General features: G+C 49.1%; 1 protein-coding gene across 1 annotated transcript in view; it reads right to left on the reverse strand.

The window, feature by feature from the left end:
* The window catches only part of LOC311178703 (cadherin-23), a gene marked incomplete at both ends in the record, with an annotated part of 86423 nt that extends 73717 nt beyond the window's left edge, over positions 1-12706 (reverse strand). Inside the window, 3 exons of the mRNA XM_084245443.1 lie at positions 11760-11918; positions 12375-12524; positions 12659-12706. Coding sequence (XP_084101569.1) covers positions 11760-11918; positions 12375-12524; positions 12659-12706 — 357 coding nt within the window. The remainder of the gene's footprint in view (positions 1-11759; positions 11919-12374; positions 12525-12658) is intronic.
* Between the last annotated feature and the right edge of the window lie 2520 nt (positions 12707-15226).

Consider the following 15226-nt stretch of genomic DNA (forward strand, 5'->3'; position numbering starts at 1 on the left):
CAGTAACTGTTTCTCAGGGCCCCTTAAGTAACCTGCATTAAGTCTCACTTCCAGCTGAGTTTCCTGCCGTCACCTCCCAACTAAATCAGCTGTGCCCACTTCTTGGTCTCAGGGTCTGCTTCTGGGGGAACCAGACCTTAACACAGGTCTCAGGCTGGACACAACAGGGGCCAGGGAGTGTGCTCCTTGCCCACATGGGCACTCACAGATGCAGGTGACTCAGAGATGGCAGACACAGTCCCAGTCTGCCACTGGGATTCGAACCCTGGTAAGACATTCACACAAAGAGGGAAAAAAATCTTGTTCCAAATCTTCTACCAAACTGTCCATTCTCTCAGGCCCTTGGGTTTGACTCAACTGAATGACCAAAAAAAAAAAAAAAAAAAAAAAAAATCACATCTGACCATCAAACAAAGCAAGCTGGACTGCTGAAAGCTAGGGGTGCAGGAGGAGGGCAGGCTACTGGCTGGTTGGCAGTGAAGGAGACATTCACAATCAGAAAGGACTCAGGGCCTCTCTGGGGCCAGTTATCAAGCTGGGATTATGTGGTTGAGAACGCGAAAGGGAGGGTGCCAGAAAGACATGGGGACAGACTCTGTGGCTGGGCTCAGTTAAGTGGGATCTTGTGTAAAGAGGAGATGGAAGGAGGAAGAAGGGACAATCCAATCAACCTCCTGGGGATGCAGCCAACCATGGCTGGGAATATGACCCCCCAACCCCCATAATGGATCTTACCACTGTACTGCAGCCCTGATTCTGACCCCCATGGGATGCAACTGGCAGCTCCAGGTCCAGGGGGAAGAGGTACCTGTATGGGGTTTGGTCTCCACCTTCGCGCCAGGGACACATTCTCACTCCAAGGTGACTTGGAGTGGCACACCCCCCATGCCTGCTACCATTGGCAGGCACTGATTGGACCTGCATGTGCTGCCCACTAATGAACCATATTGATTTCACATTCTCTTGTTGTCTCCCTAAATGGCAAGACACACATCTGATAGATTAAATACCCACATGATTGCCTGCCTGACATCTCCATCTCTCCGCCTGCGGGTCCCTAATGAATTTTACAGCCCTACAACGACAGAAGAAATTAAGGTCAAAGTCCGACGCAGGAACTATAAATCACTGGAGATCTCTGAAACCAGCAGAAGGCTGTAGCCCCAGCCCCTCACTCACTCGGGCTGGTCCAGCCCTAGGCTCCATGGGGAGACAGACAGCGTGGGAGGGCAGGGTGGGGCGGGCGTGCTGGGACCTATCCCTATCCCTAATAGGTTAGGTGTCTCCCTAACCTATCCCTCGCCGCTCTGTCCTTCCCACTGTCAGTAGTCAGAATGTTCTAACACAGACTGAGTAATCCACTTAGAAGAGTAGCTTATCTCGTTTATAAAGACTTGCTTTCCAAGGTGTTCAAAACACTCTGGTCACACTGTTCTTTCTCCCGCAAAAGGGGGAGAGAGTTGAGTGGCATTTTACAGATAGAAAAACTGAGGCTCATGGAGAGAAGGGGTCTGTTCAGTCATTCAGCCTATTGGAAACCTTGATTACTCAGATCTCAAATTTGCAAGTCTTGTTACAATAAACCCCTAAAGGGGTCTTTTGTTCTGACCTTGTTTCTCCTCTAGGCAGGGGGTAAACCCTGCAGAAGCCTGGGCCCACCTTGAGGGAGTTCTGGCCTTGAGTTCAGTTTTCATCTGTGGTCCCACATGCTCCTAGGAAGGGGTTTGGTCTCATGAAGTGGCTGTGTTGCCTCATGGTTAAGGGAAAGGGACTTTGGCATCCTGGAGACAGGGGTGCATGCCTCAGCTCTGCCCCTTGTATGGATATGACCTTGGACACACACCTGACTTCTCTGAATCCTAGTGCAAGGCTTATTTTTACATTGCCTGGTTATTGCAGAGAGCCAATGAAATAACATATGCAACTTGATGCCAGGTACTTAATATTAATACCTGTGGTTTAGCACCTGTTCTATGTCAGGCACTGTGCTAAGTACTTTACATGTATTATTACATTGAACTCCCACAAGACATCAGTAAGAAACTATCATCATCACCATTTTTCAGAAGAGGAAACAGACACACACAGGTTATTTAGCAGAAACTAAAGAGCCAAATTAACAGAAACCATTTTTTTAAGGTGGCAAAATACTATCTGGCTAAAATACTGTATTTCCCAGCTTCCTTTGCAGGTAAGTAGTCACATGACTAAGTTCTGGTCAATGAGATGAAGGAGGAGTTTGCAGGGCATTTTCAGGAAGTTCCTTAAAGGGAGAATGTGCCCTTCGTCACTTCCTACATTCTGCAAGTTGGAATATGGATGCAAAGGTGGAACCTCTAGCCACCACTTTGGACCACAAAGATGAGGCCACTCACTAAGACTGGTAAAAAGAGCTTGAAAGAGCCACCCAAGTTTGCTCACCTTTAAACTGCTTTTACATGGAAGAGATGTACACTTTGGTCTTGTTTAAGCAACTTTTTGGGGGGTTTCTGTTATTGGTAGTTGTAGTGAGTCACTGGTGATACAAGTAACCTATTCAAAGTCCTATAGCTCAGTAGTGGTGGAACCAGGGTGAACCTGGGTAGTTTAAGTTCAAAGCATAGAGTCTTTTGCCCTCTGCCCCATCTATATTGAGCACTTGAGAAACATGAGTTGATATCATTATCATCATCACGTAGTAAAGCAGAAAAGGCACTTTCTGGAGATATTCAAACTAGGTTATCAGGCATTAGTGGTCATAAAGCCAATTTAGTTGTCCATGACTAGCATTAAAAAAATGAACTCTAGCACAATAAAATAGGAAATACTAAAGGTGAAAACTGTAAGGCACTGGTGAAAGAAATTGAAGACACAAGTAAATGGATATTCCATGTTCATGAATCTAAAAAAATAATATTGTTAAAATGTCTATACTTGTCCATACTATAGATTAAAGACAATGTGTAGACTCAATGAAATTCCTAACAAAATTCCAATGGCATTTTTCAGAGAAATAGAACAATCCTCAAATTTGTAAGGAAACACAAAAAGCCTGAAATAGCCAAAGCAATCTGGAGAAAAACAAAGTTGGAGGCATCTTGCTTACTGATTTAAACTATGTTACAAAGATATAGTAATCAAATGATATGGTAATGACATAAAAACAGTTGTCATCAATTTCGGGAATAGGATAGAGAGCCCAGCTATAAGCCCATGCATACACCATCAGTTAATTCACAATCAGGAAGCCAAGAATACACAATGGGGAAAGCACAGTGTCTTCAATAAATGGTGTTGGGAAAACTGGGCAGTTACATGCAAAATAATTAACCTGGACCACTATCTTATACTATATGCAAAACTAACACAAAATGGCTTAAATATTTGAACATAAGACCTGAAACCATAAAACCCATAGAAGAAAACACAGGCAGTAAGTTCCTTGCCATCCATCTTGGCAATGATACTTTAGACTTGACACTAAAATCAAAGGCAACAAAAGACACACAAGTAAGACTAACATCAAATTAAAAAGCGTCTGCAAGTAAGGGAAGCCATCAACAAAATGAAAGGCCAATCTACTAAATGGGAGACAATATTTGAAGTCATTTTTTCTGATGAGTTACTCTATTCATATTATAGACAGGATTCAGACAGCAGCAAAAACAATTTGATTTAAAAAATGGGCAGAGGGTCTGAAAACATTCCCCCCCCCAAAGATATACAAGTAGTCAACAGGTACATGAAATGGTGCTCAACACTAATCCTCAGGGAGTACAAATCAAAACCCCTGTGAGCTATCAATTCAACCTATTAGAATGGGTAGTCTCAAAAAGATAAATAACAAGTGTGGGTGAGGTTGTGGAGAAAAGGGAAGCCTTGTGCACTGTTGGTGGGAGTGTAAATTTGTGTAGCCACTATGAAAAGCATTATGGAGGCTTCTCAAGAAAAAAAATAGAACCATCTGATCCAGCAATAGTACTCACTGAAGAAAATGAAAACCTAACTCAAAAAGATATAGGAACCCCCTACCCCATGCTCACTGCAGCATTATTCATAATAGTCAATATGTGGAAACAACCATATAGGAATGAATGGATAAAGAAAATGTATACACACATGATCCAGCCATAAAAACGATGGAAAACCTGACATTCGCAACTACATAGATGAAACTTGAGGGCATTATGCCAAGTGATGTAGTCGGACAGAGGAAGACAAAGAGCATGTGGCTTCATGTCTGTATATCTGGAACCTACACACAAAACCAAACTGAACTCATAGATACAGAGAACAGGTTGGTGGTTGCTAGAGGTGAGTAGGTGAAATGGGTAAAAGCATTCAAAAGTACAAGTCATGGTGATTTAATGTACAGCATGGTGACTATAGTTCATAATACTGTATTGTTTATTCAAAAGTTGCTAAGAAAATAGATCTCAAATGTTCTTATTAAATAAAAAAGAAACCTAGTAGAATGAAATTCTGGGGTGTATTTGTTATTGCACTTAGGAAGAGGGTACTTATTTATTCCAGATATGTGCATATATGTGAGACTGTCCCATGAAGTTAAATATCGTCTTTATTACAGATTGTAATTCTAAAAGAAGTTTCAAAACCAGTATACAAACCAATGGGCATACAGGACATTGTGTCACTCGAGAAACAAAACTGACAAGAATCACAGTTGTCATCCTCTCCCAAAGAGATTGTAAAGCAAGATTAAGCCACACCAATCCACAGGCTCAGCTCAACCTCTGCTTAAATCCCTGCATCTCCTTTCTTCCCTGTAAGCCAATTGCTTCCAGGGCAAATGCTTCTGCCAGGTCCTGGTGGATGCTCTGAGCCCATTCCCACCCTGCCACTGTCCCAGGGTGCACCACCTCCCCAGCAATGGCATGGGTGTCTCCTGAACAATCATTAGGTTTGCAACACTTAGGAACCCATTCTGGGCACACTCACTCTTCTGGCTACCCATTGTCTCTTACTCAGGGGGTCTATTTTGTTCACTCTGGTGTCCTCTGAGCAAATGCCTGAGCAGGAACAATCAGCACTAACTACTGAAGGGTGACTGACAGGTGCAAAGTGCAGGAATCACAGGCTCTTGCACAGGAGGGGACTGTCAGGAGACAGGCGGTCACACACTGTTAGCATAGGGAGGCCTTAGAGATCATCCAGCAACCCCCCTCAATTTACAAAGGAGGACACTGAGGCCCTGGAGACAGGAACTTGCTCAAGGTCACCTAGGGAATGTGTGGCAACCACATGCCAGCCTCGAGTTCTGGCCCTTCTCCTCCCAAGGTTGAGACTGCTGATTCTAAGAGCAGGAGGGAGCCCAGTGGAAAGTGAATGGGGACTGGCGAAAGAGGAGGGGATGCAAGGGGACTCTGGTGTCAGACAGTCCCAGGTTTGAATCCTGGCTCTGCCACTTGCAAGCTGGCTGACTCTGGGCAGGTCCCTACCTCTCAAGGCTTCTGTATCCTTCTGTACAAGGGAACAGAACATACTGTTAAGTACATTTGCTACACTCACAATAACCCCTCGCCAGACCTGAGATGATGAACAACTGTGTCTCTCAGGTTTCTGGTAAAGGTCAGTGGCAGCAGAGCTGCTCCTGTCAGGGATGGGGGATTCTGGAGGCACCAGTGAAAGCCCTCAAAGGCATGACAGGTAGTGGGGCTTCAGATCAATTGGCCAAAAATCAATTAGTTGAGTGACTAATTTGCGGAGAACTGTCAGATCTTAACCAAGGTTCAGGACAATCTACTTCAGGGTGGAGGTGGGGGAGCCCCAGCTCTCCAACATGACCCAGGCCACAGCTTTTGGAGGACAGCCCTGTGCATTCACCCAGCCCACAGGCCCTGCCATGTTTCCACCCTAAAGCCCAGGCAGCAGCCAGCTGAGTTCTCTCGCTCTCTCTCCTTAGTGTTTGTCCTACAGCTCATTCCATTCCATTTTGGTTTACGGATTGATATTTAGATTAAAGAGATAAACACAGCAGAGGAGCACTGAGGCCTGACAGACAGAGGAACTCGGACCCGTCAATCACCGTCAGCATGCTCAGTTTCCTCCTGGGTCCTGGCCAGCACTGCGCTGGTCCCTCTCATTGGAGATGAACCAAAGAGCAAATTAAAAGAGTAAGAAATACAGTCTGAACACCCCCCAAAGGGGAGGGGGTTGTCTACATAGGCCTTCTAGCTAGTTTGGGAGCAGGACTGGGTGTAGTATTTATGTGTGTGTCTATGTGTGTGTGTGTCTCTCCCCGCCTCTCCAGGCTGCAGATAAAGAATTCAATTTTCTTTTAAACGGTGGGGAAATTGGAAGAGATTTTGTTCTGTTTAAGCACAGCTGGAGTCTCAAGTCTCAAGGGATTGGAGAACAATGAGATCAATTAAGATGCCCATGGTGAGGTGTGTCAGGGTGGAGGTGAGGGGGGGCGCAGAGAGCATGCACAAGTGCACAAGTGTGCGCACACACACGAGGTGGGGAAGGGGCATCTTCAGGACAGGGAAGATGGGCTTCAGGTCATCTTCTGCTCCTCCCTGCATGATCTGTCCTCTCTGTTGGGTTTTGCTGAAGTATCTGGACAGGAATTTCTGCTATCAACTTTATACAACAACCGGACCAAGTCAAATGGTATCAAAAAGTAGGGAGAGGCCACTGTTCTGGAACAGCATGGGTAATCCCGGAGGCCTGGCAGGCACATCAGTGCTTCTGCTTGTGTGAAGGCTCTGATGATGACCTTTCCATACATTATCCTACAATACTGCTGAGATAGGAGTTATTCTCCCCATTTCATAGAGGAGAAAACAGCAACCCAGACACAGGAAATAACTAGCCTGAGGTCAAGCTGCCGGGAGAAGCTGCAGTGAGACTCCAACCCAGGCTGGCTGGTGTGAAGGTGCCGGGCCCACTTGGCAGGTCGGGTAGAGACGAAGATGGATATACTTGTGCCTGGGGACTTAGGAGGAGATATTTAAAAGACAGGTCTGCTGTTCAGACTCAGCAGGCACTACTTTACTGCTAGGGAGGAAAACCAAGCCCCAGAAAAGGAACCGCTAGCTCAAAGCCAGGACTCACAGCCCAGTTTGGAATAGTGCCAGCATCCCCAGGACAGACAGGGCTGGGGAGAGAGGAAACTTTCGGCCTCACAAGGCCACTCTGCCTACCTAGAGCCGAGGGAGCACTCTGCCACTGGGCTGAGCAAACCATGAGCTGGTCCTCGGGTCCTACCTGCCCAGTCAGACCTCTTGTGTGCCTCTCCTTCTTGCTCTGACTTTTCTGCCTAGGGGAGAATCCTGTCTTAAGATACTCCACCTTCTGTCCATTCCTGCTATGCTCTGCCCACAAGGCAGAGCAGGCTCTGGAATGCAGAGGACTTGCTGCAGGAGTCATCTCCCTTCCAGATGCTCTTCCTCCTCAGCACCCCCTCTCATTGTCTGGGGACACACAGCTAATAAATCTAGAGACTTGAGCTCCGCCATGCAAGAGGCCAGGCCGGCTCCTTGTGCATCTCAGCTACAACCTTCACCAGCTATTTCTGAAATGCCTGCCATGGATCCCAATGGTGGAATAGGGAAGAAAATGTGCAGACATTTTGCTGTATGTCTTCTCTACTATCAGAGCAACAGCCCAGTGATTATATTTGGGGTGGAAGAGAGAGGCATATGAGCCCCATATGCCTCATGTCCCTCACACCACATCCCACTCACTGCACCTGTCACGGGACCTTTGCACATGCCGTTCCCTCTTTCTCCACTATATTTCATTCCCCTCCTTTATCTATTAATTCTATTCAAATGGCATTTCTTCTGGGAAGCTTTCCCTGACCCCAGCCAAGTCAGATGCCCTGTTATGGGTTCTCGTAGCTCCCAGTTTCTCCATCATAACAAGTAAAAATGTAAGGATTCATTTCTTAGTGTTAACATAAGCCTTTCTTAAGAGACTATAAATCTCCTGAGGGCAAGACTCAATCATTATGTCCTCAGGAACACATACGTGGCACACAATAAGCATTCAAAAAACATTTGTTGAATGAGTGGTTGGATTTCCCTCCTACGATCCAGTTGTACCCACAAACCTCTAGGGCCCAGGTACCAACTGACCAGGCGGTAGGGTTGCTCCAAGCCCAGCAGAATCCCAGGATGACACCCATTGGCCTTCCCACCATGCTCCTGTTGTCAGGTCAGGAAACAGTATTGGAAGGTGAGAATCACAGAGCAGCCTAGGATCATGGGGTAACAAATACCACCATCTAAAGAATGGGAGCCACAGGCATCAAACAGGAATCTGCATCTCCTGTGTATGCACACACCCATGTGCATATATTACACACACACCCCTCCCTGCACAGAGAGCATGCTACACACAAAAAACTCACATGCTTACACATGCACATGGGTGCGTGCACCCCTACACACACCTGCCTGAGTGGTCCCCCTTCAGAGGCCATGCTTCTGCTGACATTTGTTCTGCATCCGCTCTCCTTTCAAAAGGCTTTCCTAATGAAGGCAGGTCTAGGCTGCTTCAGGATTCCTGCTTCCACGAACAAAGTCTCCCTGATCTCCCTGATCAGATTTTCCCATCACTCCTCTGACCCCTGAGCTACTTGGGATCCAAGAGAGGGGGAAATTCACCTGATGGTGCCAGAAACACAATACCTGGAGTGCCCCTATGGCCGATCCACCTGGATCCTGCAGAGACCAAGTCCTCTCTCTGCCCTCAGCTCTGAACATCACCGAAAGGACAAACTCAATGGTCCAACACAGAGCCTTCTGGTCAGGCAGCCCAGTGGTTGAGAGCCTGGGACTTGGGGTCAGGCGGCTTTTTGATGAATTCCAGTTCAATTACTTACTAGTCTAGGGACCCTAAGCAAGTTATTTAATCTCCCAATCCTCAGTTTCCTCATTGGTAAAACGAGATTGATAGCATCTACTTATATTAGAAATAAGGCATATCAAAGTGAATGGTTTACAGTAAGTACTCAATGGTGGCAGTTACTGAAATGATTGCTGCAGTAGTAGTAATAATAGTAGCAGTCCACAGAGGCCATCTCAGCCATCCCCCTGGCTCTGGGCATGACATTTTAACTCATCTTGTTGTTTTATAGGTGAAGTGCTGAGATCCAAAGCCACTTCTGTCCAAGTCATCTAAGGGGCTGACCAGGAATAGAGCTGGTGCTCAAGGTTAAGCCTTAGAACTTTAGGTACCCACTTTCCCCCCCTCTACCAATGGAAACTTGTTATAACTGAGGGCTATAAGAACCTCAAAACCGAGGCTGGGGAGAGGGGTGTCCAAAAAAAGTGAGACTCAATTGAGACACCCAGCCTAGCCCCTCCTCTTGCAGTTTCCCTACCCTTCAGGTCAACTACTGCCTTCCCCCAGGACAGACGAGAGCCCCAGAAGCAGGGTCATGCTAGGGAGTGGTGGTGGGAAGGCCAGCAGCAGGCTGTGCCCTGGCCTTCAGTACAAATTAAAGCATTTTTCTTTTCTTCATAATTTTTTTCTGACACAACTGCCCATGAAACATTTTAATAACATCCCAGAAAAGGTCAGGGAGAAGGAATTTCACAGTCCCTGAACAGGCAGCTATAACTTCAGCTCTTTCTCTAGCAAAAGAGGTGGAGAGATCAGGCTGATCACAGGTCTACATGGAGGATGACAGGGTGAGAGCGACCAGGGCAGGCCAGGGGGCTGAGAGAGGTGGCTATAAAACCCACTATCTGCTAGGGCTCCAAGATGCACCCCGGGGAGGCTGGGGGTGATGGTGGCTGTGATCAGGGCATGCTTTCACACCCTCAGGACAGCAGTCTTGGGCAGTCTCATGCCCATTTCACAGATGAGGAAATGGAGGCTCCTCAAGGTGCTGTGGCTAGACTAGCACACAGCAAAGGCAGGGAGACCAGGGCCCACACAGCTTCACTTTAGCCCTGCCTCCCTTTAGGCACACAGTCCTGAATCAACCCTCTCACATCTGCACAACTCCGCAAACCCTGGGGTTGGTAGGTTGAGGAGCAGATGGGTGAGGCTTGGACAGTAGACCCAGATATGGAACTGGTGGGATGAGCCAACTCTGGGCAGAGACCCTCATGTGGCCACAGAGGAGGCTGAATGCTTCTGCTAAACACCTGGTAGGACCTGAGCAGAACTAGAGAACGAGGTATAGACCATGCTACCACGAATTGATCCCACACTTGAGGAAACCCCGATTGAGCACTCACTCTATGCTGCCAACCCCAGCCTGGATCAGGCCTGACACATGGTCCTTGGCACCTGCAGCTGGTCACCAGCCAAGAGGTGTACCTTCTTACACCTCACATCCCACTGCTGCTTCCAAGGCTCCCCCCAACCCTTCCACAGAGCCACCGGATTGTTGGACTGCAAAGTGAGACTCGCCATTCCCAGCAAGAATGCTTGGAAGGAATCCCCACACACCCACCAAATCTGGACGCAACACTGAAGTCTTTGCCATGTGGCCCCAGGCCTGTGGGGGATGGGCCTTCGAATCCACCGTGTGGCCCATATGGCATAGGCAGCTTGGGTGTCCTTCACTGTGACATTCAAAGGTAGTTAGGAAATGAAGACAGTCTTTGGGCCCAGGAGGCCAGAACCTCTGGAACTTTTTCTCTGGCTGGGATACTATAGGCTGGAGAATGCCAGGGGGGCATCAAGCTTAAGGTGCCTGATGGCTGGGAGCACCTTGGTGAGAGGCAGCAGAGTCATAGACTGGGGAAGTAGGGGGAAGAAAAGAGCCACAGCAGACTTAGTGTTTATGTCTGATGGCCTGCCTAGCTAAACGTCTGTTTGAAATATTAATAACTGTCAGGTGGGAAAGGCCTGGGGCTCAATACGTTTCATACCATCTGTCTGTAGAGTAAACACACTTTGTAGCAGGAACCTGGGATCAGTGGGTGATGTCTCTGCTCAGCATCCAATCCTCTTTCTTACAATAGAAGCCCCTTTGGAATAGCCCCTTCTCCATATATTTAGCTCATATAATTTGGATAAGGCTGACCCCAACTCTGGCTCCACCAAGGGGTGTATGAAACACTTTGGCAGTTCATATGATTTATTTGTTTCAAGATGACCCAATAAGCTGACTCAGAGAATTAGCTCTGGAACTTTGGCTGGAACTATTCAAAACAAATATTTTTCCTACAAGCTGGAAAGAGGTAAGCCTAGGGGTGCTGGTGTCCCCCTCTGTCAATACAAAATATTAGAGTCCAGTGCTCTGACTCAAGTCAGATTTTCACTTGAGTGCCCGGATACAACCGTGCCTGAAACCTTACATTTTTGAGACACCTGAGCCGATCCCTTTTCCCCCTGAATCACTTAAGGGTTTCTGTCCCTAGGATTCAGGAGTACTGACGGAAACAAATGGACACTGGGAGGAGCCCCTTGTCAAAGTCCCAATCAAGGGCAGTTTGGGGTGCCCAGGTGCCTTCAAGGAGCCCATTCTTCTCTGGTGCTTGTGCTCAGACAGGGAGTATCCCTTTCCTTAGAAAGGGCTGGCAGATGTCCTCATTAGAGGACACTTCCAGGGCTCCTGCCCCAGTCCCTCTCAGGGAAAAGGCAGAAAGCCAAAGTGTCCTCAGTCCAATCTCATCCCCTTTCCACATTGCTGCCCCATCATGAAAAGTCCAGATGCTTTCACACACCAACACTACAGCCTCTGGGGGCCTGGGAACACCCCCTTCCAAGATGCCCTGGAAAAACCCCCTCCAGCTGCCCCCTCCATGGTCTGCCCCAGAAGTCAGTGGCCCTGCAGAAGAGTGGGAACTCACCAGGACTGTCAGCACAGAGGTCCCCACGGTGACATTCTCATACAGGCTGACGTTATATAGTGGCTGGCTGAAGATGGGCCGGTTGTCATTCTCGTTGATGAGGGTGATCTTCACCTTGGCATAACCCACATGGTCGGGCACACTCTCATTGGCAAAGAGCTGTGTATGCAAAGTAGGAGCCTGGGTGAGCTCCCCCATGCTCTGGAGCCTTTGGCCCCATCAGTCCTGGGACCTTTGCTGTACCAACCCAGAGTAGCTGTCCAAAGTCACTGCTTATCCCAGGTGTGTGCTACTGTCTCTCCACCGCTGCTCACAGGGCTAGGGTGGCCACTTATTCTGCAGGGAAGGAGGGGCTGATACGGGCTGGGCTGGTGGGAGCTGGCAAGGTAGCGGAAGCTCCTGGTGGGTTTCTGAGGCTGTGATGGCACCTGATCAAATTCCACTCAATTCCTGGGCATTTCCTTGTCCTCCTTGAAAGGGGCTCAGTGGGACTCAGAGTCTGATCTATAAGGGAAGGGTAGGGAGGGGTGAAGGGGGAATTGACGGGGATGGTGTTACCCCCTGCCTGTTCTGCAATCCTCCCCCCACACGAGGAGACAGTGAGAGGGGCCTTACATCGAAGTCGTAACGGTCCACAGTCTCGTAGTCCAGGGGGATGGCCACCCGGATGCGAATGTCTGCTTTCCCTTGGACGGAGGTCGGGGAGATGATGAAGTGGTGGGAGTTGTTCCCCACCAGGTATACCTCGAACATGCTGTTCAGACCCTGGGGCAAAAATAGAGAAGAAACCAGTCAGAAAGGGCATCAAAGGCCCAGGCCCGGAGTATGGCTGGCTGCAGAAGCAGAGATGCTTTGGTTGGGGAAGTCCAGGCGCTATGGCAGGATTGACCAGCCCCTACCTGTGGTGCTCCAGACCCCTGAGGGATCCTGGCCCAGCTCTCTGACATGCCTCCCAGCCATCCCTAGACCCTCTGGGAAGTGCCCTCAGTTTTCACCTTCATCATCCTGTCATATGCCTACAATGTCCACTCCAGGTGATGTGGTTCATTTTCCATCTCCTGTTCCCTTCCTCTGCCCTAGTGACCCCAAGTGGGGAAGGATCTGCCAGCAGCAAGACCCACAGGGAGGTGGAGGAATGAAGAGAAAAGAAGGTCAGAAGGATGTGGAAGGAAAAGAAGTGTCCACAGAGGGGTGGGCAGGAAAGGGCACAAGGGACAAAGAAAGACACTGCTTCTCCCCCTTTTTCCTTCTGGAACATGCCATCTGGGAGAATGCTTGTTTGCTTATGCAGGAAATGGGATAGCACAGATGGCTGAGTGGCAAAGTGAACCCCTCTGTTCCCACTCTGTAGCCACTCCATGGTGGAGGACACTGGAGGTAGCCCAGAGCTACCATGCTTTTCATGGCTTCTGTTATAGGCCAGCATCCCAAGTTCATGGTTTCAGTTGGGGGTGCCTCACTCTTGGTCAGGAATTTATGATCATTCTATCCAGAGCCAGAGCTCAGGAGCCCTCAGATGCTGCTCAACTAGTCCTCATATAAAGAGTGTGATGTCTCCACGTCACTCAAGTCCTCAGATCTGGGGGAGGACATCCTGAGGTGGGAGATGTGGCTCCCCAGAGCAGAGCCTGCTCTGAAAGTGATTCAATCTCCTTTTTGTAAGTGCATGGGGCCGGCGGGGAGTTACCCATCACATATATCTGGGTGGGTGGCCTAAGGTGTGTAACTGGCAAACCAGTCAAGAGCCTCTCCTGACCTTTGGTGCAGATGTCCAGCAGGTTACAGGTGGAGCTCTCAGAGCCAGAGGGTGTCCTCCTGCTCGTCCTGCTTCACCCACCCTGGGCCCAGGGCTCAGCATGGGTGCATATTTCTGTGGATCCAGGGGCTAGCAAGGGAAGTGAACCATTTCTCCTTGATTGCCCAGGGATGTTGAGGGGCTCCCTTCTGGAAACTGTTTCTCCAGAGAGGGGGCAGCCAGGCAACCTGAGGCCTTTGCATGGTCAGAGGGGGCTGGTGCCAGCGAGGCTGGAAATGGCACCCGGGCATTCAGGCAGAAAATGACCCCTGGGGAAGCCTGTGAGTACACTGAGAACCTTGTGTCTTGAGGCTGTCCCACAGGCACTCCAATACAGTCATGTAATGAATGAGTGCTAATATTTACCCATCAGTCTCTTGAGAGTTTTCCCATTCACACTACAAATTGGCGAAGCAAGGGCACTTCCTGTATTGAGGCTTTTCTCAGAAACTGGAGGCCAGCTAGTGTCCTGTCACTGGTATACAGGTTTGAATGAGAGGTGGAAGCTGAACTCCTTTAGTCTTCTCCTATCAATCTTGGGGTACAGACAAGGTGGGGGCCTCCAGAGCCCCCAGTCCAGAGCGGCTCCTGCAGATTGTGCAGGCAACGCTTCTCTAGTCCTGTCGGACTGTGGAGTTTCCACTTCCCCCTGCTGTAGAATCCATCCGTCAGACGGAGGGGACCAATTAAATGCCCGAAGGGGCACTAATAGCCAAAGCTGATGGAGTGTGACAGCTCTGAACAGGTGATACCTCCCCCTCCCCCAGACCCTTCTAGCACAGGACCTGGAGGCCTGAGAGGGTGGGTGTGAACTGAGCTGTGCCCAGGCTGGGGGACCATGGCCCCTGTGAAGCCCCCACTCCACGGTATCTGCCATGCTTCCCCAACCCCAGTCCGTCCCAGGTTCACTTACCAAGTTCTAGCGGGGAGAGACAGCCAAAGGATGTGGAGACAGAGGAGGAGCCGGAGAGGTATGGAGAAGAGGAAGCAACAAAAGAAAAAGATGGTGAGATTCTAAGTCAGGACAAGGAAGAGGAGCCAAGATGGGCCCTGGGGGCACACCCTGCTCCAGAAGAACAGCTCACTCTACAGCTGATGGGTTCCATCCTCTGGGGGCCCTGAAAAGTGGTGTCAGGAGGTCTGTGCAGTCCTATGCCCAGAGGACACACCCTTCTCGGGGTGTTGAGGCATGCAAGACCGCAGGTGTAGGCCATAGAGGCTAACCAGTAGGAAGGTGAAAAGCTGGAGCCACTCCGTTTTCCCTACACCACGCATGAGCATCGGGTATGTCTCGTCTCATTGACACAAGCAACTCTGGGTCAGATTTTTTCACTTAACAATATGTCACGGAGATTGTCCCTGTACAAATACATGACAAAGTTCACAATGATAACACAGCACATATAGTTGAGCACATACTCTGCCAGGAACTGCTGAGAATAACCCTGTTAGCCCATTGGGCCCACTATCAAGGAAACACACTGGAGGTGCTCTGGAAATGAGTGGGGCTCCAGCAACTTCCCTCACCCGTCACTCTGCGCTATCTGCTTCCCGGGGGCCAGCAGGTAGAGACACACCAGAGCTTAGAAACCCGCCAGAGGAAAGAGAGTTCAGAGGGTCTGTGGGAGCCTTAGGCTGCACAGGTTGCTGGCAGCAGCATGAGGATGAGGCC

The sequence above is a fragment of the Talpa europaea genome (genome assembly GCF_964194135.1).
Source record: "Talpa europaea genome assembly, chromosome: 10".
In the NCBI taxonomy this organism is placed as follows: domain Eukaryota; kingdom Metazoa; phylum Chordata; class Mammalia; order Eulipotyphla; family Talpidae; genus Talpa; species Talpa europaea.